This window comes from Talpa europaea (assembly GCF_964194135.1).
Source record: "Talpa europaea genome assembly, chromosome: 1".
In the NCBI taxonomy this organism is placed as follows: Eukaryota; Metazoa; Chordata; class Mammalia; order Eulipotyphla; family Talpidae; genus Talpa; species Talpa europaea.
Window position 1 is genome coordinate 62,562,762 of NC_140073.1, and position 23,305 is coordinate 62,586,066.

The 23,305-nt window shown below is 51.7% G+C and overlaps 1 protein-coding gene across 1 annotated transcript in view; it reads left to right on the forward strand.

Moving 5' to 3' along the window:
- The window catches only part of MYO7B (myosin VIIB), a gene marked incomplete at both ends in the record, with an annotated part of 69,979 nt that overhangs the window by 15,933 nt on the left and 30,741 nt on the right, over positions 1 to 23,305 (forward strand). The window contains 13 exons of the mRNA XM_084253090.1: positions 407 to 549; positions 2,236 to 2,349; positions 3,126 to 3,279; positions 4,249 to 4,325; positions 5,426 to 5,545; positions 5,820 to 5,962; positions 8,344 to 8,554; positions 9,068 to 9,203; positions 14,283 to 14,446; positions 15,986 to 16,123; positions 19,378 to 19,530; positions 20,097 to 20,195; positions 21,878 to 21,972. Coding sequence (XP_084109216.1) covers positions 407 to 549; positions 2,236 to 2,349; positions 3,126 to 3,279; positions 4,249 to 4,325; positions 5,426 to 5,545; positions 5,820 to 5,962; positions 8,344 to 8,554; positions 9,068 to 9,203; positions 14,283 to 14,446; positions 15,986 to 16,123; positions 19,378 to 19,530; positions 20,097 to 20,195; positions 21,878 to 21,972 — 1,747 coding nt within the window. The remainder of the gene's footprint in view (positions 1 to 406; positions 550 to 2,235; positions 2,350 to 3,125; positions 3,280 to 4,248; positions 4,326 to 5,425; positions 5,546 to 5,819; positions 5,963 to 8,343; positions 8,555 to 9,067; positions 9,204 to 14,282; positions 14,447 to 15,985; positions 16,124 to 19,377; positions 19,531 to 20,096; positions 20,196 to 21,877; positions 21,973 to 23,305) is intronic.

Below are 23,305 nucleotides of genomic sequence, written 5' to 3' on the forward strand. Positions count from 1 at the left end.
CCGCTTCTTCCCTGTAGCCTATGTGAAAATCTTCCCGCTTACTCCCTCAGAAGCTGTTCTGCCTCCCCCACCACCTGCAGAACTAATTCCAAATATCTTAGTTTGGCATTCAAGTCTCTGTGCTATTTGGCCCCACCTACTAACTAGCTCCATTTCTCGTCCTCTGTTTTCCTCCTCTTTGCCATACTCCAGCCAGCCATCCCCCTCTGCAGGCACACCCAAGCCTGACATCTGAACCATTATCTGCACTTGACCTTCCTCTTGCATACCCTTGGCTTCCCCACTGTCCAGTGTAGCTTGCCAACTTGTCAGTTCCAGACCTGGCCTCCTCCTTGGAGAAACCTTCCCAGATCACCGAGCTAAAAATAAATTTTCTTCTCTCTGCTCCCACCCATCCGCCGCGCAGCCTTTGGAAATGCCAGGACAATCCGAAACAACAACTCGAGCCGCTTCGGGAAATACATTGACATCTACTTCAACTCCAGCGGGGTGATTGAGGGTGCGCGCATTGAGCAGTTCCTCCTGGAGAAGTCCCGGGTCTGCCGGCAGGTGAGACCTCCCCCTGAGCACTGGTGCTCCTCATGGCCACCTCCACCGGTCCTGGGGAGGGGAGTCAGGGGGCCACGGGGGCCTCCGTGAGTGGGCCTGCTGCACTCACTCTCACTCCTCCTTTCTTCCCCAAGGGCCTCTCTAGGCTCCTGTGAGCCACAGCTTGCTGCCACTGAGCCCTGGCTTTCCCCTGAGATGGGCAGGCACCCCTAGAATTGGAGCATGATATTCCTTCTCTAGTATTCAAGAAAAGAATGATAGGATTTTCGGTTGCCATCTGTCTGGTGGCTGCCATACCTCCCCTTTGCCAGAAGTGACCTGAGGCCAGCTCAGCCACCCACAGAGGCTGGAGTATTTCCTCTGGTCTGTTGGGGTTCATGGCAGGGGCCGCATGTCAGCGTCTAAAGGCTGCCTGGACAGGGTGAGCGGCCCATGGTCTGTGCTGTCACCTAGAGCCTCTTGCTCAGAAGGGCCTCTTGTTTGATTTAATGCTCTGTTATCACCATCTTGACATCCCTAATAACTGCTAAAACAGGAAAGTTTCCATTTGGCATTGAGCCCCACAAATCATGTATGGAGTCCTAAATGGCAAAGATCTCAAAGTGTGGCACCCACACCAGAAGAATTAATACGACCCTGAGGGGGTGCTCTCAGATGGTATAAGGCCTGACATGCATGTGCATGGGCACACACACACACACACACAGAGGCTGGTGGAAGGAGGGAGCTGCGGCTGTGTGTGAGGAGGGGCTGACACCTTTGCACTCTGGAAAGCTAGAGATGGAAGCTCATCTCCCCTGTAGTTCTCCTGTGATCTCTACAACAGTCACGAGAGGGAGGTCTCCTTCTCCCCTTCAACACATGAAGATACTGAGTGTGGTACGTTAAGTCCTTTGTCCAGGGTCAGAGTCAGCTTGAGTTGGAGTCTGATTGGTGAATTCATAAAACATGTTACTGAAAGAGGCACCCCAAAACAGAGAGGACACTTCCAAAGCAGGTCAGAATCAAGCCTTATCATGATAAGAACGAGATGGGGAAATGATGACACATTTATACTGGGGAGCGCAGAGATGAGCAGTTCTGTGGGAGAGCTGCCGAGAGGCATAGAGATGAAATAAAACTGTACAGACAATAAGGAATCATTAATAATGTCTATAAAGGAACACAGACCTTCCATGGTTCTGGGGAGAAAGAAGAGGGGAATTTGAAAGGCAGGAAGGGAGATTAGAAGGGAAAGTTCACCTTTTAACAGTATATGCTTCATGTTTGAATTTTCACACTGGGAATGCGTTCATAAATAGTGTGAAAATACAGAAGGCCTTGGCTAGGCTGACCTGTGGCCATGAGCCTCCAGGCTCATTACAGGTACACTGTAAAGAGCAGGGAGCTCTGAGTCAGCCCCAGTCCAACTCCAGCGTCACTCCCTGGGTTGTGACTCCACTCAGGGCGCCTTCAGCAGCTGTGGAGAGGCAAGGAAGCCCTGGGAGCAGAGTGATGCGTTCCCTGGGCACAAAGGCCTTTAGCACAGAGCTGTGGGATGTGCCTGCCTTGGAGGCCCAGGGTGATGACCATGGTCAGGCCAGAGCCCCACCTGGCTGGGAGACCTTGGAGGGAAGCCAGGGCAGGGCTGAGGTCCTGCAGACTGAGGGGTGCTTTTGCAAGCTTTTGCAACACTCTCCCCACCAGGCCCCGGAGGAGCGCAACTACCACATCTTCTACAGCATGCTCATGGGGATGAACACAGAGGAGAAAAAGCTGCTGAGCCTGGGGATGCCCTCCGAGTACCACTACCTGACCATGGTGAGGCTCATGCCGCTCCCCCTCGCCCTGCCCACCCCCCTCCTTCCTGGGCCTTCCCCTCTCCCCATCACCCACCCCCACCGTCCCCTGCCTCCCCCCTCCTATCTGCCTGTTCCTTTCCCTGTTACCCTCCTCTGAAAGAAGAGCTGGGGTCACCTCATCCCTTACTTCACAGAAGCCCAAGCTCTAGCCAGACCCCCGAGATGGGGGCTGTTCCCCCCCTTGGGCCTGTATTTGCCTTACAACTGCCAGAGACTTATCCTTGTCCGATGTGTCCTTATTTCCCACCGAACCCATGCTTTTTCCCTGCAAACCTCATTTTCTTTTGTCCCAATGGGAAAAGAGGTTCCCCATTGGCCCATGGGTCGTGGACTCATCTCCCATCACCTCAGCTTCCTGGGTTTCAGGACATGTGGTAAACTTTGGAAGGTGCTTGCTAAAGGAATGAACCCATGAATTCCCAGAGAGGGTGTGGCAGGTGACCATGTGGGTGGGTGATAACCTGAAGCTGGCATCCTGGCCAAGGTGATGTGGATGACCCCCACAGCCCTTGCTGCAAAGCCGGGTATCCCGTGTCTTTAGATCATGATTTGTCTCTGAAAGGACGTTTGTGTATTTTCTGAGTTTGGGCTTCCACATGGCCCTTCAGGGCCCCCCAGAGCCTAGGAAAAATCACTTAGCAGAGCCTTCGGCAGAGGCCCCAAGGCATCTGTCTTGCCGGACTGGGAGCAGGTGGGGTGGGGTGGCCCCGGAAGCTGAGGCGCACCCATCTGCAGGGGAACTGCACCTCCTGCGAGGGCCACAGCGACGCCAAGGACTACGCCCACGTCCGCTCCGCCATGAAGATCCTCACGTTCTCCGACTCCGAGAGCTGGGACATCAGCAAGCTGCTCGCGGCCATCCTCCACCTGGGGAACGTGACCTTTATGGGTAAACACTGTTTCCACCCCAGGTGCACTCCCTGGGGAGCGGGAGGGGGTGCACTGGCACTGGAGGAGAAAGAAATCTCTGGGGGTTCTCACCTAAGCACCTGCCCAGGTCACAGGGTCTAGCCCTGTCCTGGGAAAAGTCATTGAAAATTCTGGTTATGATCTTGGAGACTTCCTGGGCTTAGGGGAAAGGTGTCAACATTTAGGGCCCTCCAAAGGTGAAGACTTGAATCAGTATTCTTGCCACTCCCCTCCCCCAGGTTTTTATCTGGGACCAAAAAGGTTAGGGACCAACTAGAGTAAGCAAGGTCTTTAGGAACTTGAAAACCAGTTTGTAAACATCCAGGATTTGGCAATTAAGTCTCCTGGTCTGTTACTACCCTCAAGACCCTGACAGAAGTTACTGATTTCCCTCTCTAGAAGAAAACATCAACCTAGATTACCAGTTATTTCTTTAAATGGTTCAACTTAAATAGAAAAGTAAATAGAAACAAAGTAATAGAAAATTACTTCAGACAAATGTAAATAGAAACAAAGAAGGAAGAAACCAGGAGCAAGAACCAACAGAAATAATGGACGATAGAAATAGATCCTCAAAGATTCCAGATGTTGGCATGATTGGACCCAGCAGCCTAGGATGGTTACATGCTCGCCGACCTGAATGAGGCCGGGAGTGCCCAGGTTTCTGTAGATCTCAGAATAGAGCCCCACCTGCCCAGAGCAAGCCCTGGGCTTCTCCCCGCAGAGAAGTCTATTGTCTTCAACTTCCCTTGGCGTCCTACCTCTTGCACAGCTCCTGTGCAGAAAATCACAGGGACAGTGGCCCCCTAGGAGGAGCCTTGACACAGGCGGAGCCTCCCCCTTCCACCAACCCTTTCCTCCCATGTGTGGGTGTGCCCGGGCATTACAGGGCCCTCTCTCCCAATCCTCAGAATTCCTTTGCATTCAGAATCACTGCTTCCCTCTGCAGCTTCCGTCATGGCGAACTTGGACTCCTCAGATGTGATGGAGACACCTGCCATTCCCGTCGTGATGAAATTGCTGGAGGTAACTGGCCGCTGCCTGGCAGCTTTCACATGGGGGAGGGGCCCTTGGGGCTGGGCTGACAGAGCCTGACTCTGATTCTGATAACTCTCCCCAGGTCCCACCCCTCGACCAGATCTCAGCTCAACCCCTGTGTCCTTGCACATGGCTGGCCCTGAGGGTGGGGATCAGGGAGGGGCCACATGGCTAATCCTTACAAAGGAGAATGAGGCTCAGTTTGGCCTTAACATCTATTTCTCCCCCTTTTCTGCGTCCTCCTTGCCCTTCAGTGGCCGTCACTTGGCATCTTCCACCTGGCCCAGACCCCCGAACTACCCCACTAGGTCGTCCACCTAGTGCTGGGCCTTCCCTGCCTGCCAGCCGTGTGTCCCCTGTGCTCATTCCTATGGTGGAAAAGTGGGAAAGTGCATGGGCCACATCACTAGGCTTCCACGTGTGACAGAGACCACATGGAGCCCGGAGGCAGCTTGGCAGGCCTTAGGTGGGGAAGCTCCTTATTCTGGGACATTGTCATGTCTTCCACATCACACCCCATTCACAGTGCTGGAAGGAAGTTAACAGATGCAGAAGAGAAAAAGAAAGCAACACACGGGGCACATTTTTACCGCTGGTGCTCTGTGTTTGGTCTAGGGTTCTTAGAAACTTTGAGGTTCTGCTGATGCCATCTTCCTTATAGAGGGAGTAGGCACACCCAGACTCTTCTTGTTCCCATAGGTGTCCCAGTGGGAGTGACTTCAGTTGGATGCCAAAGGACTGGCTTCAGACCAGTCCCTGCTTATAGTTTGCTAAAATCCACCCAGTGTCACTAGCCCTTCCAGCTACCAGGAGACCAGCACAGGCTGGTCAACTGAGTAGCCAGCAGGCTCTGAGCCCTTCCAGCAATGCCTCTTTCCCAAACCCTCTGATACCCCAGTGTTCAGCCAGGGGCTAGGCCTCCCAGGACACTAGCTCTGGCCCCCGTCTGGCCTGGCCCAAGGTCAGGCCCCTCCAGGTTGGGTGTAGGATATTTGGTCACAAGAGAGAATGACTTATAGGACGGAAGCCAGATAACTGGAGCTGGCCCCGCTCAGCCAGTTGTGATGCCACCCCCTTGTCTTCCCCAGGTGAAACATCAGGAACTCAGGGATTGTCTGACCAGGCACTCCATCATCATCCGTGGGGAGTTTGTCACCCGGCCCCTGAATATCACCCAGGCTGCTGATCGACGGGATGCCTTAGTCAAGGTGTAGAGCTGCGGGAGAGGGGGCAGTGTGTTTGTTTTTTGAACATGGTTCTTTGCCCCATTGGTCAGCATCCGCCGACAGTTCACCTGGAAAGAGTAGCAGTAGCTGGGCAAGTCCCGCCTCCACCAGTCACCTGCCTGGTGACCACGGGCTGCCCAGTCTCTCCAGCCTGTGTTTCTTGATATTAAACTAGGTTGTTGAGATCCAGGTGACTTGGAGAAAGGGCAGTCTTCTGACTTCAAAGCTTGTGGGCTTTTGCTCCTTTTCTCTTCAGGGCATCTATGGGCACCTTTTCCTGTGGATTGTCAAGAAGATCAACAGTGTGATTTTCATTCCACCTACTAAAGACCCCAAAAGTGTGCGAACGGCAATCGGCCTCCTGGATATCTTTGGCTTTGAAAATTTCCAGAAAAATAGGTATGAAAGTCTTAGTTCACCTGCTTTCAGAACGTGGAAGATAAGCTCACCCTCTAGTGTGCCCCACTGGTAGCGAGGCCCCACTTCTGCTCCAAGATGCTGGGGGAGTCTGCTCAGTCAGAGGCTCTCCACAGCTAGATGGCAGCACATGTCCGCTGGCATCTACAACTCACCTGAGAGCCAGACTAAGGCCCCAAACCATTGTCACGCCTCTCGAGCGATCTGCTGTTCTCATGACTAGTGTGACTTTTCACATGAGGTTAGAGTAAAATGGAAGCAACAGCATTGATCCAACTGGGTCTTCAGGTGGGATATCACACTAGGTAATAGAGGGAAGGGAGGACTATGTGGCCCACCCCTGCCTTATGAGCTTGGCTGGGGTAAGATGAGGCAGGACACCCCTGATGTAGTGCCCCAGTACCCCAGGCTGGGGCTGATGAGCTGTAACTAGGAGGCAGGTCAGAAAAGTGACACCTAGCTGTCACTGTGACGAAGGCCAGGCTGGGGATAGACAAGGATGGCGAAGGGAGCTGGGTAGTAGGTCAAATAAGGAAGCGAAGGCTCTGGGCCATTCTCAAGTAGCAGGAGGAGGTAAAATGAAGAAAATCAGGACTGTGGATTCTGAAAAGCAGCAGGAAGTGTTCAGGAGGCAACCCAGATTCCAGAGAGACTGGTTCATGCAGGACAGTCTGGGACTGGTTCCTCTGAGCCATGTCAGAGGAGCCCTGGGCTGGCCTGACCTTGGCATGTACCTGCAGAAAGCTCTGTCTCCGAGTTGGAGAAGGCCCCTTGCAGAGCCACAGGTGTCTTAAGACACAAACTATTCCAAATGCAAGAATGCATATACGCTGGGATTGTGGCCTCCCAGATCCAGCTGGGTGGGTGGAGCACAGCGGCGACATGCTTACCATGCCAGGTGGCATGGGGCAGGGCTGGCAGAGCTGAGCCCACGAAATAGGAGTACTAGGGAGCCGTGAACTCAAATGTGACTCCGATCACTGGTCTCTGGTCTTGAGAGAGAGAGTTGAGCAGATCAAGCATACCCTTGAACACGTTGGAGATGGACGAGTAGTTGGTTGTGGGGGATCTGGCTGTTATGCAGTCATGAGCCAGATTTGGGTGGGCTGTGGTCTGGGGGCTGCTAAGGAGGAGCATGCCACTCAGCAATGGACTGCCCACCCTGTCACCCCCGCCACCAGAGTTCATGGAGCAGCTTTAGGCTGTGTCGGGGGCGGGTAGCACAACAGAACTGTCCCCGCACCTCTCAGGTTAACAGACATAGAACAACCAGCAGGTATGATGAGGTTTTGCATAAATCGGCAACCATTATACCAAGGAAGAAATGCTTACGTGGGACCCACAGTGTGGACAGACTGTGGCGGGTGATGAGGAGAGAAACCAGGGGGCATCCATGTGATGACTGGGAGATCAGAAGGAACTGCCTGAAGTCCAGTGTGACCCAGGCCACTTCCTGGGGGAGACCAGCAGGCCTTCTGCCGTGTCATTGTCCATCCCAGCTGAAAACCCCAGGGGGGTGGGGCGGATTTGAAGCAAGGCAGTGTGCACTTCAGAGGGCTCCTCCCCACCCCCAACCCCACGGCATGGGCACACTGGTGCATGGTGAGGCTGGAGGCAGGGGGCATGGGCACATGGATGCATGGTGAGGCTGGAGGTAGGGGGCGTGGGCACACTGGTGCGTGATGAGGCTGGAGGCGTCATTGGGAGGCCGCTGCAGCACTCAGGTGAGCAGTCAGGTGGTGTGACGAAGGAAGCCACAGTGGGAGTGAGACGCAGCAGGCAGGGCAGGGTGCTGCGCTGGAGGCCTCACGGGCTGTGCTTTGGGGACTGTCTGTGATTAGGGAGGAGGGGAGAGACGGGTGAGGCACGGCCCCTTGGCTTCTGACTGGAGCCAGAACTGGTGAGTGCAGGGTCATAGCCCAGGCTGGGAACCCAGGAGGACCATGAGGTTTGCAGTTTAGGGGGAGGTAAGGAGGATATGTGGTAATACAGAGGGGGTTGGCTGGACCTCTGGAAGCTTGTTTAATACCAAGGTCACTGACTAGAGATGGGGCTGCTCCTTTGTCCCTGAGGATCATCTCTGGGTCGGAATCAGCAGGCCTGGTGGGAGATCCTGCCGGGCACCCCAAAGAGCCCAAGGCAGAGACGTGACATGCTGGGCCTCTTGGTTCTCTTAGTCTAATTGCTGTGGGGTGGAGGAGGTGATGGCGGTGGAAGCAGAGAGAAGGGTGGTTCTCAGTAAACAGGATGCACATCGTGGTGTGTGTCTGGCCATGTGTGCATGGCCGGCAACCCCTGGTTCCCCCCACGGCTGCTGGGGCTCAGCTAACCCTGTCCTGCACCTGGCGGTGACATCTCCACAGCTTCGAGCAGTTCTGCATCAATTTGGCCAATGAGCACCTGCAGCAATTCTTCGTGCATCACGTGTTCACCATGGAGCAGGAGGAGTACCACTCGGAAAACATCCCCTGGGAGTTCATCCACTACACCGACAACCGGCCCACTCTGGACCTGCTGGTCCTCAAGCCCATGAATGTCATCTCCCTCCTGGATGAGGAGAGCCACTTCCCGCAGGTGTGTCAGGGACCCCTCCTGCAGGAAGGCTCCTGAACTGTCCCCACTCCCATTCTCTGGCAGATGACATTCAGTCATTGTTTAGATCAAGAACACACCCCAAGAAAGGATCTGTTAAGCATCTGTGGGCCAAAGGCTGCAGAGGGTATAAAAGAAAGAACCACACTCATTCTTGCCCTGAGGGGACTCTGCCTGTCCTTGGGAGAGAGATTGTCAGATGCAGTCAGAAAAACTGGATCCAGACAAGGGAGAAGCCAGGGTCAGGGCACCTGGACTTTTGTAGGGAGAGCTGGCCATGGAGACCAGCAGACCCCGTCACTGCTACCAGCTCAGCCTTCACTCCCTGTGACATGTCACAATTCCTGGGCAGCAGCCTCCTGTCTGTAGAAAGGCCCTCGGTGACTATGAGCCCAGCCAGTTTTCCCCAATGAGAGAGCTTATGAGCCTGGTGAGGATGGCTGCCAGCACTACAGTCCCTGAGGCTCTAGACCCAGGGTATCTGTGCTTTTCCAGGGGACAGATGTCACCATGCTGCAAAAACTGAACAGTGTCCATGGCAAGAACCAGGCCTTCCTGCAGCCCAGGAACATCCACGATACCAGATTTGGCATCGCCCATTTCGCCGGCAAGGTGTACTACCAGGTAGAAGGTAGGCTTGTCTCCTCTCACACTCCCTCCTTCCAAGTCTGCATCATCTTCCAGGGAGGCCAGGCAGGAAGGCTGAAGGGACTAAATCACTTTCACAGAGCTAGAAAAGGGAAAGGAAATAGAAGGGACCGGGCATATTTGGTCTTCACTCTGGGGTAGTGCTGTCACTCTCATTCACATGCCATACCCTTCACCCACTGTGCGTGTGCACTCATGGTTTCTAGGATGGGCAGAGCTGGGTAACTATTGCCATCATTTTATTTTATTTTTTTAAAAGATTTATTTTATTTATGCACACAAGAGCTGGGGTACAGGTCAGAGATGCGGGGGGTGAGAGGATCCATCAGAGACAGAGTGGGGAGCAGAACAGGCAGACTGACCGAAACACACTGCTGAGGGGAGCAGCGGGCGAGTCAGGAGAGGTCTGCTGCGCCATGTGGGTTTCTCCCTGGCCGGCCGGGGATCGAACTTGTGCTGCAGAGGCTGCGGATTGCTTCATGGTGCGGTGCTTAACCCCTTGCACCACCAGGGACGCCCTATTGCCATCATTTTAAAACACTTCGTACCCCAAAAGAAACCTCCATCAGCAGTAATTCCTCATTTCCCCGTTAACGAGGCAACCACTAATTTCTGGTCCTCTGGATTTGCACTTCATATAAATGCAAGCATGTGATGTGTAACCATTGTGACTTCTTAGCATAATGTTTTCAAGTATCATCCTTGTAGCCTGTGTCAGTACTTCATGTACATCATTGTTGGTGAAATGTCTATTCAAATCCTTTGTTCATGTTTTAGCTGGGTTGTCTTTTTATTTTCTAGTTGAATGTGTTCTTTAACATTCCGGATTCTTTAATATTCTGTCAGATATATATTTGCATGTATTTTCTTCCATTCTGCGGGTTATCTTTCCATTTTCCCAAGTGGATTTAAAGCACAAAAGTTTTTAGTTTTGATGAAATTCAACTTATCTACCTTTTCTTCTGTTGCTTATGCTTTCTGTGACATAGCTAAGAAACCGTAGTGTAAGTCAAGGTATGAAGAAGATGCCTATGTTTTCCTCTAAGAGTTCCTTAACATTAGCCTTTACACTGAGGTCTCTGATCCATTGTGAGATAAATTTGTAAATGGTTTGGATCAAAGAAGTAAGGGCTATGGCAACCACCCCACTGGAGTGCTTCAAAAAGGAGGAGGGAGGCCGGTGTATAGCTGTGGCCAGGAAAAGGGGGAATATGGAGAAATGAGGGGGTGCTCTATTCTGATCAACTGCAGACATGAACTTAGGGGTGATCTGCACATACTGGTCATTTAGAAAGGTAAGGGAGAAAGGGCTGGTATTTTCGCAAAGAAGAGGTAAAGTGTTGGTATCAGGGATCTTTTCTGTTGGAGAAATGTGAAGACAGGATGACTCCTTCATAGTTCCCACCAGATCCTGACTTTGGGGCTCTTCAGAAAGGGAGAGGGCAGAATCAAGGGGACCCACAGAGCCCTCGAACATAGAGAAGACACAGAGCCGGGCCTCCCCGGTGGCGCAGTGGTTGAGCGCTGGATTGAGGAGGGTCCCGCATGGCGCGCAGACCTCTCCTGCCGCCCGCTGCTCCCCTCAGCAGTGTACTTCGGTCCTTCTGCCTGTTCTGTTCCCTGCTCTGGCTCTGGTGAATTCCCTCACCCTCCCGCGCTTCTGACTGTGCCCAGTGCTTGTATAAATAAATAAATAAATAAATAAATAAATAAATAAATAAATAAATAAATAAATAAATAAATAAATAAATCTTTAAAAAAAAAAAAAAAAACAGAGCCCCTGCCAACCTCCTTGGGCAATTCAAGCCCAAGCTTAGTTTTTTGGTTTTTGTTTTGTTTTGTTTTGTTTTAGAAAGATCAATCATTTTTTTTAAAGATTTATTTATTTATACAAGAGCTGGGGTGAAGGCCAGAGGCACGGGAGGGTGAGAGGATTCACCAGAGACAGAGCACCAGGGAGCAGATCAGGCAGATGGACCAAAAGCACTGCTGAGGGGAGCAGCGGGCAAGACAGGAGAGGTCTCCTGGCCAGCCGGGAATTGAACTGGTGCTACAGAGGCTGCGGACAGCTTCACAGCGCAGTGCTCAACCCTCTGAGCCACTGGGGAGGCACCCCAACTTTAGTTTTTTGAAGCAACATGCCGTATTCCTGTCAAGATTAAACTAAGATTAAACTAATTTCTTTCTGGATTTTCTAAATGTAAAATTCCAGTGATATTTATTAAAGCTGAGCCTTCTAGTGATGTCTTGGGTGCGCTGCTATGCCGACAGCCACTTACTCCGCCTGTCGGGGATTGAGCCCACGGGAGTCTCAACCCTGCCGTGCCTCTGACAGCACCTTTGATGGGGGCGGGTCTGCCTAAGCCACGAGATGCCCAAGTGCCCACCCCCCCATCCTCCAACCCCCACCCTCCCCCACCCCGTCTGCAGAGGGCATCCTCCTAGCACAGGGCTCGAGAGGAGATTATGGGTGTCCCTGGAGACACCCCTCAGGAGGTGGCCCTGGGAGCTGCCCTTGAGCTTCATATGCAGGATCGCTCTTGTCACTCCCAGTTCTGTGAGGTGCATGTGACACCCCCAGAGCGGTCCCCTTCCTTTCACAAGTATCTGGGGGCACAGACAAGGTGGAAACAGGCTTCCTTCTTTCTCACTTCCATCCTTGATTCAGGCTCCCCAGACAAAACGCCAGATTTTACAGAGGACCCCACTAAAATGTAGGGTGACTGAAAGGGGGAAGACTGGGCGAGGAAGGTCAGGGTCATGTTCTCATGCAATCCATCCTCAGAGTCCCAAGGTTCTAGCCTGGCAGTGGCCCCCTGGCCTGCATCTGGCTTGGCTTTGAGAAGTACCTCTTCTGCAACACCTTCTCAGGGTGATTCTGGGCCCCTCTTTTGAGCAAGAGGTGAGGGGTGATGTCTTCTTACCCTCTATCCATGCCTATGGTGGCTAGCTAGGGCTGATGTGGCAAAACACCATAGATAAGTACAGAAATTTCATTTTTCACAGTCCCGGCGGCAAGGAGTCTAAGGCCAAGGTGTCACCAGGCTCACTTCCCTCCTACCTCTATCTCCCCTTGTAGATGGTGTCTTCCTTGTGTTTCCTTCCTATCTCTGAGTGTGTCTCTGCCCTAATCTCATTTTATAGGACTCCTGTCATATTGGAGTGGTGCCTCCCTTAATAACCTCATTTTTATTTAATTACCTCCTTACCAGCCCTGTCTCTACAGAGAGTCACATTCTGAGGTGCTGGGTTTAGAACCTCAACATATGGATGGAGGGAGACACATCTCAGTGTATAACACTCCCCCTCCCTGATTTCTGGAGGCTCAGTCTTGGAATGGAGGCCCCCAGCCCTAGAAGGACCTCTGAGGCCTCAGGGCAACTGGTCAGGGACCTTGGAGCCTCAGGCCCTTAGGCCTCCTTACAGACATGCCAACCCGTTCTGTCAAAGCACAGACATGCTTACACTCTCACACCCATGGTCAAACACGTGCTCACACACACCACACACACACACACACACACGGGTGCTCTTACACTGCCACACTAGGGACAAGTGCTCATAGACCCACACATGCTCACATGTGGTTACATGTCCCTGACTGGCCTTGCACTGAGGCCTCAGAGGTCCTACTAGGACTGGGGGCCTCCATTCCAAGACTGAGCCTCCAGAAATCAGGGAGGGGGAATGTTATATGCTGAGTTGTGTCCCCCTCCACCCATATGTTGAGGTTGTAACACCCAGCACCATGCGCTCACTCTCACCCCCACTCATAGCTGTGCACACCCTTGCTCACACATTATCTCCAAGACCTGTACAGTTTAAACTCATGAACAGTAGACTCATAATTGAAAAGTCACCTCCCAGCCTTGGAACCAGTAAGCCAAGTGACATGTGACCCCTCTCCGTCTTCCATTTTGAGCTTCCATTTTCCTTCCAGGAAAAGCAACGAGGACACCAACCCCTTCTTGGCTCCCCAGGGGACTTTGAATCAGCTACTCCTGCACACACTGGCCCACGGGGGGAGGGTGGACACACAGCTTCTCCCAGAGCCCGTCTGGGCTCAGGGGTGAGGTGGCAGAGGCCAAGCCTTCCTTCCACATCAGAATCTCCCTGGGCTTTACCAGGCTGCCAGATTTTCAGGAACAAACAAGAATTAATCAGGACTAGTGGGGGAGGTATGTGATGCTCCTTCTTCACTTTCACCTTTTCCCTTTTTTCTCACTGTGGCATGTCTAGACCACACACTGCTGAGTGGACACCCCACCTGCTGTGGGTGCTGGCCAGTTCCTCATGCATTGGGCAGCTACTGTGCCGTTGGACCTAAGGGAGAGTTGCTTTCCTGTCCGCGGTGGGCCTGTACCAGAGGGCTCTGAGGCTGGGTGAGGGGGTGAAGTGCAACCTACGAAAAAGGCTGCCAGAGCTGAGAGCCTCCAAAGAATGGCGCTCACCCTGCCAGTGGGCCAGGAGAGCCTCCCGGGATGGATGACACTTGAGCTGGCCTTGAAGAATGAGCGGTAGTTAGCCTGGATGGATTAGGAAGAAAGAGCATCCCAGATCAGCTCATGAAAGCTGGAGGTAGAGAAAAACACCTGTGGGGTGGGGTTCAGCCCCTATGGAGTAAGGCGGGGCGGGGGCAAGGTGGGGGTGAAGGAGATGAGAAGAAGGCACTCACACGAGAGACAGGAGGGATGAGATAGGGTTCAAGTGGGCATGACACAGAAGGCACATTTTCAGGAAGGCCACTTGGGCCATGTGGGAGTGTGGGCGTGGGGGAGACAGGGGAGTGGTGGAAGACTTCGAGTAAGGCAGAGGAGTGGCAGCTCAGAGAGGGCACGCAATGGTGATGGTGAGTGGGGGTCAGAGGTTTCTACACGACAGGTGACGGGTGCTCTATCTGGGGGCAAGTGACTCTGTTGTCAGGACAGGAAGGCCCAGGTTGGGGTGGGGTGGGTGACTTCAGTGGGTGACCCAGATCCCCTCCCCTCTCGCCTCTCCTGCTCCTTTGGGTCGGCACTAATGTCTGAGGTGAGCCAGTGAACGGACTCTGCTTTCCCCTCAGGCTTCCTGGAGAAGAATCGAGACACGCTGGGTTCAGATATCCTCACCCTGCTTCACGCCTCCAAAAACAAGTTCCTGCAGGAGATATTCAAGCTAGAGTCAGGGGAGACCAAATTGGGCCTGGGGACCGTCTTCAAGGCAAAGACTGGGGGCCTGCTCTTCAAGGTGGGTACCCAATGAGTGGCCCTTCCAGCATGTCCCAGTCTCCCAGCTCTCAGGCCCAGGGGTCAGACCAGCATGCATGAGAAAGACTCCATGCCGGGTCTGGGCACAGCGAATGCAGATGGGTCAGGTGATGCTGTGGCCACGGGGCAGTGGCGAGGGGACAGGTGCGCGTGAACACACCTGCTGGTAAGTGTGGTGGTGTTGCCAGAGCATGTCTGCTTTTGTTAATATCATTGCTATGTTTCTCCATCTGTGTGTGCTATGAGGTATGCCTTTTTGTGTGTGTAGTATGTGTTTGTGTTTTATGTCTGTTAAGTATGTGATTTGTGGTGAGTGTGGTATGGCAGTGGCAGCACTAAAGGCTGCTGGGGGCACAGATCCCCCGGGGCTCTTCAGGGCACCTAGTGTTTCCTACCCACTGCCCACTGCCCACTGCCGTCACCCATTAACTGTGACTATTCCAAAAAAGCCTCATAGATCCCTTAGTGAGGACCGTCTCACCTTAGATTGGGGCAATGAATCTAGCCGAGTGACTGCGGAATTTCAAGAACAGGCAGTGGGAGTGAGTGTGGGGGCATCCTACCCCTGGGTGGGAATCTAGCCCTGGCCACACTGAGGTGCCCTGACCTCCCACCATACTCCCTCCACCCCTGTGGAGCATCTGAGGCCTCCGTGCCCAGGACCCACATGCAAAGCAGGCCCAGGGAGGCACCAAGGAGCCGTGAGGCTGTGTACAAAGTACCCAGGTCTGAAACTGGGTGGGACCAGGCTAAACCCTCCATAGTTGGGACCAGAGCCAGGGGCATGTCCCAGGTGATTCAGAACAGGCTGACAGTGCAGGGAAATGCACATTCTTTTACAAACCAGGACAAGGGAATTGTTGTTATAAAATACCAGTGATTGCATCCTCTCCTCAGAGGGCTGAAAGTGTGCAGACAGGCCAAGGATGCAATTTGACAGATACGGTTGCTCAGGTATATTTGACCTTGGAAAGGTTAGGTCACGAAACCCCCGCCCCAGATCAGCATTGCACAGAGGGCAGCCTGCTCATGGGCAGGCAGGGCTTTTGTTTCCCTCTGGCTTGTGTAATTTTGATAAATCTATTTTTAAAATATAGTACTAATAATGTACTGCATACATTTATTGCAATTCTTACAATATATAGTATGAAACATTTTTTAACTATATGAAACCTGTGCAAAAACTGAAAACATAGAAGAATGTGGTAAAAGTGAATGCTGATAGCTTTTGACTTTTTTTTTCACCATGAGGTGTCATCTTCTACATCCCACTTGGGAGAGCCCATCCCCAGAGAGAAGTCTTAGCCCCATCTTACTCACCTCTGGGCCCCACTGTCCTGCTGGGGACCTGTACACAGAACATACTTGGGGCTCCTGGGATGGATGAAAGAATGGGCGATTCAGTGAATGCAGCCTGTCTGCCTGCAGGACCTTGGCAGTATCTCCCCATGCTGTGGGTTAGCTGTGCCCTGAGTCATGCTCCCCAGCACCCTGTTGTACCCTGTGCTTCTGCCCACAGTCTGCAGACTCTGGCAAGCGCTCCTCCACCTTGGCAACCCAATTCAAGCAGTCTCTGGACCAGCTGATGAAAATCCTAACAAACTGCCAGCCCTATTTCATCCGCTGCATCAAACCCAATGAGTACAAGAAGCCGCTGGTAATAGGGGCAGGACTGGGCACACACGGGGAGGGTGTGGGCACCTAGGGTCCCGCTACTGCTCCCTTCACCAGAGCCTGGCCGGCATTACAGCTCCATTTATAGGTGGGGACACTGAGGTGACAGTCTTAGCTAGTCTGGTGTCAGCGACCAGCAGGTTCTAGATCATGATTCTCTGAGCCCTTCTTCTTATCTGTGAAGTCAGACTCTGGCCTGACTGCAGCGGGCAGCAAGTATACAATAGGGTATTTGCAGCACATCTACAAGTGTAAGTCCCGTACTTTTAGAGGCTGAAGCCAAGGCCTAGTCACCAAGACCTGAGGCCAAGCAGCCTTTGGAGAGCAGCTGTATGTGTGTGTATGGGGGGCCCTACAGCCTGCATGGACATCTCTGAGCATAAGTTCGGGAATCCCGCCCAGAGGCTGCAAATACAGAAGTACCGAAACTGGTAGATGCCACCTGAATATCAACTGACTCAAAAAAAAAAAAAAAAAATCTTATAAGGGAAAAAATATTACATTAAATGAAGTGCCTTCTTGGAAAAAAAAAAAACAAAAAACTAAATTATATGAAATTGAGGCAGTCACAGAAAATCCAGAATGTGTCTTCCTTGTAGAACAAATACAGGGATATTAGACAACAGCTGTGCTTCCAGGGACCTTCTCAGCTGCCTCCCCACCTTAGGAGCTGCAGGACAAGTGGGTGGGGCCTGAGGTCAAGGCTCAAGTGCCCCTAGTGGCTGCTGCGTCCATGGAGGGCCAGCCCAGGCCAAGGGCCAAGTAGACTCAGGGTTTGAACCCTGGCTCGGTTACTTAGAAGTGTGATCCTGACCCTCAGGATCACCATTAAATAGGAGCCAAGTACCCCACCACATAAGATTGTTGTAAAGATTAAATGAGAAACACCAGGCCCATAAGAAATACTCCATAAATGGGAAACTAATCTCTATATGACCCTGGGCCCCAGAACTTGCTGCCTCTGTTGTCCTCAGTGTTTCCAGGCAGGTAACTTTCTGCCAGTGGACTTGCCAGGTAGAGGGGCTGCCATGATCTGAGGCCCCTGGCTTGGCGGCTGCAGTGGAAGAGGGCTCTCTAGAGGCCAAGCTAGGCAGAATCTTGGGCCCTGACTGGATCCCACATCTGGGTGCAAAGCCTCACACCCAAATTCCTCTCTGCTGGCCATGTCCATCTCTGGGTAGGGAGACACTGAGTTGGCTAGAACATTACCTGGCTTTAAATAGGAAAAGAATTTCTTCTTCCTGGAGGGTGTGGGAGGCCCCCTGGTGCCAAGACTGCTCAACAGAGGCAAGGTGGGGAAGAGGCAGTGTCCTTTTGGATCATTGTTTTGGGGTGCTTGAAAACATTTGAGGCACTGCATAACTTTTATATTCATAGCACTTTGTATATCCTGAGCATTTAGTGTTCTTGTGAGATGTTGCTGTTTCTATGTGGTGGACTTTCATCTGTTTGGAAACTCTTTAAGGACTTTTTAGCATCATCAACCAAGCAACTCTCTTCAAAATAGAATTGTATATAGATGTGGTTCATTCATACCACAGAGCACAACATTGTCACAAGAAAGGGTGAAATGCAACCATTTTCCACAAAATGGGGGGTGTTTGATAAAATCACATTCAGCAAAGCAAATCAGAACAATAAAAGCAAGTGTTGGACATTCATTTAGCACCCAATTCAACAACACTTTGAAAAAAACCACTGGACATGGAGAAATGCCCCCTGGGCTCTGAGGCTAAGCAGAAGAAGGGAGAGGAAGGGACAAGGGAACAGAGGGAACGGTGGTGGCACACAAGAAGGAATGGTTTTTTAAAAACACCTTCAAGAAAAAGCATGAGTTCTGTGAGAGTTGTCCCAAATCCCAAATCTTGAGAGAGAAAAAAATACACACGCTAAGAAAGCCGTGATAAGGAGTAGTTTCCACAGCAAGTCTGGAGAAAGGAACGACTCACACTTCAGTGAAAACATTTTTTTTTATGGTTAGTATATTTTATTTTATATAATTTTTACATCATTTTTCATTTTTGCACAATGTATGCATTTTCATTTTGGTTATATTCCCCATACAATTCCCACTCTCCCTTTTTTGACCCTAATCCCTCCTCTCCTCCCCCCTCCCCCACCGTAGTGTGTCTCTGGTTTACAGTTGCTTGATGATTTTGACTTTTACTTTATTATAATTAGTCTTTTTCCTGGTCCCTTATTTAGGTTTTCTAAGTTCCTGCTGTGAGTGAGACCATCTGGTATTTTTCTTTTTCTTTCTGGCTTATTTTGCTGAGCATGATCCCTTCCAGCTCCATCCATGTTGCTGCAAAGTGCATGAGTTTACCTTTTTTGATTGCTGAGTAATATTCCATGGTGTATATGTACCACATCTTCTTGATCCAGTCATCTATTTTTGGGCATTTGGGTTGTTTCCAAAGCTTAGCTATTGTAAACAGTGCTCCTATAAACATAGGGGTGCAGGTGCCCCTTGGAATTAATGTTTCTGTGTCCTTTGGGTAAATACCTAGGAGTGGAGTTGCTGGATCATATGGAAGCTCTATCTTTAGTAGGTTGAGGAATCTCCACACAGCTCTCCATAGTGGTTGGACCAGTTTATGTGGATGCATAGGTCTCACACCAAGAAATCCCAGTTCAGCAAGTCTGTGATATGGTCTGGGGAGCAGGAATTTTTTTTTTTCCATATTGCATGGACTTTTTTTTCTGATTTTTAATTTTTTTAATTTTATATATTTTTTACATCATTTTTCCACAATGTATGTATTTCCATTTTGGTTATATCCTCATATAATTCCACCCCCCTTATTTTGACCCTAATCCCTCCTCTCCCCCCGCCCCAGAGGTGTGTCTCTGGTCTACAGTTGCTTGTTAATTTTGATTTTTTCTTTATTGTAATTAGTCATTTTCCTGGTCCCTTATTTAGGTTTTCTAAATTCCCGCTATGAGTGAGACCATGAGGGATTTTTATTTTTCTTCCTGGCTTATTTCGCTGAGCATGATCCCTTCCAGCGCCATCCATGTTGCTGCAAATGGCATGCGTTTATCTTTTTTGATGGCTGAGTAATATTCCACTGTGTCTATGCACCACATCTTCTTGAAATAGATGACTGGATCAAGAAAACGTAGTAAAAACATGTCTGAACCAGAATTTACGACACCAGGCCTCTGGGGCGGGGGGAGGCCGGGCAGCCGCCCTGGCCGCGGGAGCTCCCGGCCTCAGCCCGCCTCTCCCCACAGCTCTTCGACCGCGAGCTGTGCCGGCAGCAGCTGCGCTACTCCGGCATGATGGAGACGGTGCGCATCCGCCAGTCGGGCTTCCCGGTGCGCTACACCTTCGAGGAATTCTCGCACCGCTTCGGCTTCCTGCTGCCCGGCGTCCAGCGCAGGCAGGTGCGCGCCTGGCCGCCCAGGGGCCCCTCGATGCCTGTGCGCGGGCCCGGCCCGGCCCCAAGAGGGGCCTACCGCGACCTTCCGATGCCCAGGGGCCCTTGAGACGACGCCCGCACCCCCATCTCCTGCGCCCCCCCCACCCCCGCCTCTCGGGGGGACTCCCGGGGACTCGGCCACGGCGCCGGGCTGGGTGGGACCTTTCTCAGAGGCACCTGCGGCTGGAACCCGGGCCAGGGAGATGCTGTCTGGCTAATGCGCTCTCTGGGGGCAGCAAGTCCTTCCTCTTTCTCCTCCCACACTCGGCCGCCCTGAGGTTTCGTCCGCCCAGGTGTCTAACCACCGCTCGGAGGCCCCAGACCTCGAGAGAGAGGTGGCCCTTAGCCAGGGTTGGCCTCCCCTTAGCCCCCCTTTGACCTGAGTTGCCCTGTGCCGTCTTGACCCAGCATCCTGGCGGGGACCCTGGAGGAGGAGGGAACCTCAGGTCTGTGGGAAACCCAGAGGAGGCGCCCTCAGCCTCCAGCCCGGGGCCCCTGCTCCTCCAAGCGGCTCCTGTTTCTCCTTAACAGCTGCGGGACAAGTTCCGCCAGATGAGCCTGCGCATCGCTGAAATGTGGCTGAAGATAGACAAAAACTGGAAAATGGGAAAGACTAAAATTTTCCTGAAGGTGAGACCCCAAGACCAGTCTGCTGCCTGCAGAGCCCTGGAGGCCGGTCCTGCCAATTGGTGGCCACCCTGAGCCATCCATGCTAGGCCCTGCCCTCACTGCAGCTCACCCCCGCCCCACGCACTCCTGTTGCAGAAGAACATGCGAGGTGGGAGGGGCAAGGGGAACATGCCCAGCCTATGGAAGTCCAGGGGCTTCCCAGACAGGGTGTCCAGGGCAAGGCCTGAGGACGAGGAAGGGCTGTCTCTAAGCCACCAGGTAGCAGCTGGAAGTTCAGGGCAGCTCCAGTTGCACCTGAGAGCAGGCCTCTACCTGCGGGTGCCACGGCCCCCGGAGGTGGCGTCGTCTCACCTAGGGAAGTTCTGCTCCTTCACAAGCAGGAGAACCTGAGCGGCAGGAATCAGTGCTGACGCCCCCTCGCCTCCCACAAGCTCTGGTCTTTGTACAGGCAACACTATCACCCACCTTCCACCTTCCTCTGCACCCCTCAGCACCCCTCAGCTTATAGGGGGGTCTGGGTCACACAGAGGTGCCCTTGTGACCTTCAGACCTTTCCCAGGATTGCCAGTGGGTTCAAAGAGCCGCTGTTAGGGTGACCTCCAAGTCACCTAGCCTTGTAAACCTGGGCGTCTGAGCAAAATGAGAGGAGGGGAAGAAAGGAAGATCAGGGCCAGCCCACCCAAGTGCCCCACACTGTCCACACGATGCTGAACCCTCCATTCTCCCATCTTTCCCCCAAAGAGCCTTCCCACATGTCTCATCTGTCTTCAGAGCAACCTCCTAGCACTAGCTCTTCAGTCTGTCCCTCTGTCCATCCGTCCATGATTCGTCAGGCCGTGCCAGGTCTCACAGCTGAGATAGGAAGGAAGAAGTGGAGGGACTTCAGATTCTTTTGAGAGAAGTGAGACTGGAAGCCGGTAGACGTCTGGGAAGTCCAGCACGTCCCAGGAACTAGAGGGAAGAAGGTAGAGGTATAGAGGGCAGGATGAGTGTGGGCGGGTGCTTGAGGCAGGCTGCTCTTCAAGGCCACCGTCGGGTCTCGCCCACCTCTGTCCCCGGAGGCCTCCTAGGCATATGAAGAGGCTCGATGGTCACTTGGTGCAAGACTAACGGAAGCAGGAAGGGCCCCGAGCCCCCAGGCTCTCCCCAGCACTCACCAAAGGGCAGTGCTGCTCTGTTCTGGAAGTGCGAGCCGTCTTGCACGGGCCAAGAGGGCAGGCCCAGGGCACACAGGCCCAGGAAGGACCAGAGCAGGCGAGGCAGCATCCTGAATGGCCACTGCTCATCATCGTGCACTTTGAGTCCCACTCAGAGGCTGAGGGAAACAAGCGTGAGTCTGTAGCCGGTTGTATGTACCTTCCAGGTGCATTTTGGCAAATAAAACACAACTTCAGGGAAATGTCCCCCCTCTTGTGCCTCTTACCCAGAGCGGAAGTGAAACTGGCCAGGTTGAACCAACAGGAAAGCAGAACTTAAGAGGGAAGTGCCTTCCCTGAGGCTGGGAGATGTGTCGGGGCAGCGTGTATCTCTGAGTCACATACACCAGGGTCAATTTGAAGGCCCCTTCCCCCACTTGCCCAGACACGTGGGAAAAGTCTGATAGACACTGGCTGGGAGACAGCCCAGGCTCCGGGATGTGGAGTGGTGGGAGGCAACTGCATGGTGAGCTCTGTCTGCCCCAGGACAACGAGGACACGCTGCTGGAGATTCAGAGGAGCCAGGCCCTGGACCAGGCAGCCATCAACATCCAGAGAGTCCTGAGGGGCTACAAATACAGGTGCCTGCCCTGCCCCAAGCCCCTCCCAGCCCACATGCCTGCTTGTCCTGTAGCCTCAGGGATTGACTTTTTCCCAGTCAGCATAATTCTCTGGTGATTTATGCACATTCTCACCTGCATCACTATTTTGTTCCTTTTTCTTGCTGAGTAGCGTTCCATAGTGTGGATGGAATGCGCCACAAGTTGTTTAATCGCTCACGAGTTAGAGGCCATCTAGGCTGTTTTCAGTGTAGGCTCTTTGCCATAAAGCACTTTGAACATTTGTGTGTGGGTTGTGTGAACATAGCTGTCATTTCTCCAGAATAAATGCCCAGGAGTGCAATGGTTAGGACATGGAATACTTACATTTTCATGGAATGGTATTTTCAGAGTGGCTTTACCATCTTACATTCTTACTAGCAGTGCAGAAGCCAAGGGGCTTGTCGGCATTTCCTCCAGCATTTCATGTTCTCCCAATTTTTTCATTTTAGTCATTTTGACAGGTGTATAATGGTATCTTTTCATGTGCTTGTTTGTCACCCGTGTATATCCTCTTTTGTAAAATGTCTTCGCCTGTTGTTTGCCTATTTTTTAATTAGAATCCTTGCTGAATTTTGAGCTTTCTTTAAATATTCTAAAATATGAGTCCCTTGTTGGATATGTGGTTTGTAAATATCTTCTCCCAGTCTATAATTGATCATTTTGACCTCTTCAGAGGGTCTTTACAGAGAGCAAACGTCTTTAATCTTGATGAATTACAATTTTATAAATTACACTTTTGATTTTAAGTCTAAGAATTTTAAACCCAAGGATTTTCTCTTATTTACATTTTATAATTAGGTCTATAATCCATTTTCATTTTGAGTTCATTTTTATATAAAGTGTAAGACAGGTCAAGCTTATTTTAAAACCTTTTCCCTGTGAATGTTGCTCCAGCATCATTCATTGGAAAGTCTGTGCTTTCTTCAATGAGCCTTTGCCAAAAATAAGTTAGGTGTATCTGTGGATCTATTTATGCATTCTATATTCTTTACCACTGATCTGTGTGTCCTCTGTTCCAGTGATCTGTGTGTCTGTCCATCTGCCAATGCAACACCACTGTCTTGTTGATTGTAGTTACAGAATGTCTTGAAGCTGTGTGGACATTCCTCCTACCTTTTCCTTTTTCAAAATTGTTTTAATTCTTCTTGGTCCTTGGCCTTTCCAATGTGTTTTAAGAATAATTTTGTCTATAGCTACAAAACTTTTTTGCTAGGATTTTGATAGGAATTTTGTCATCTATGAATTTGAGGAGAATTGACTTCTCTACCATTGGAGTCTTCCACTTCATAAATTCCATTTATTTAGATTTCCT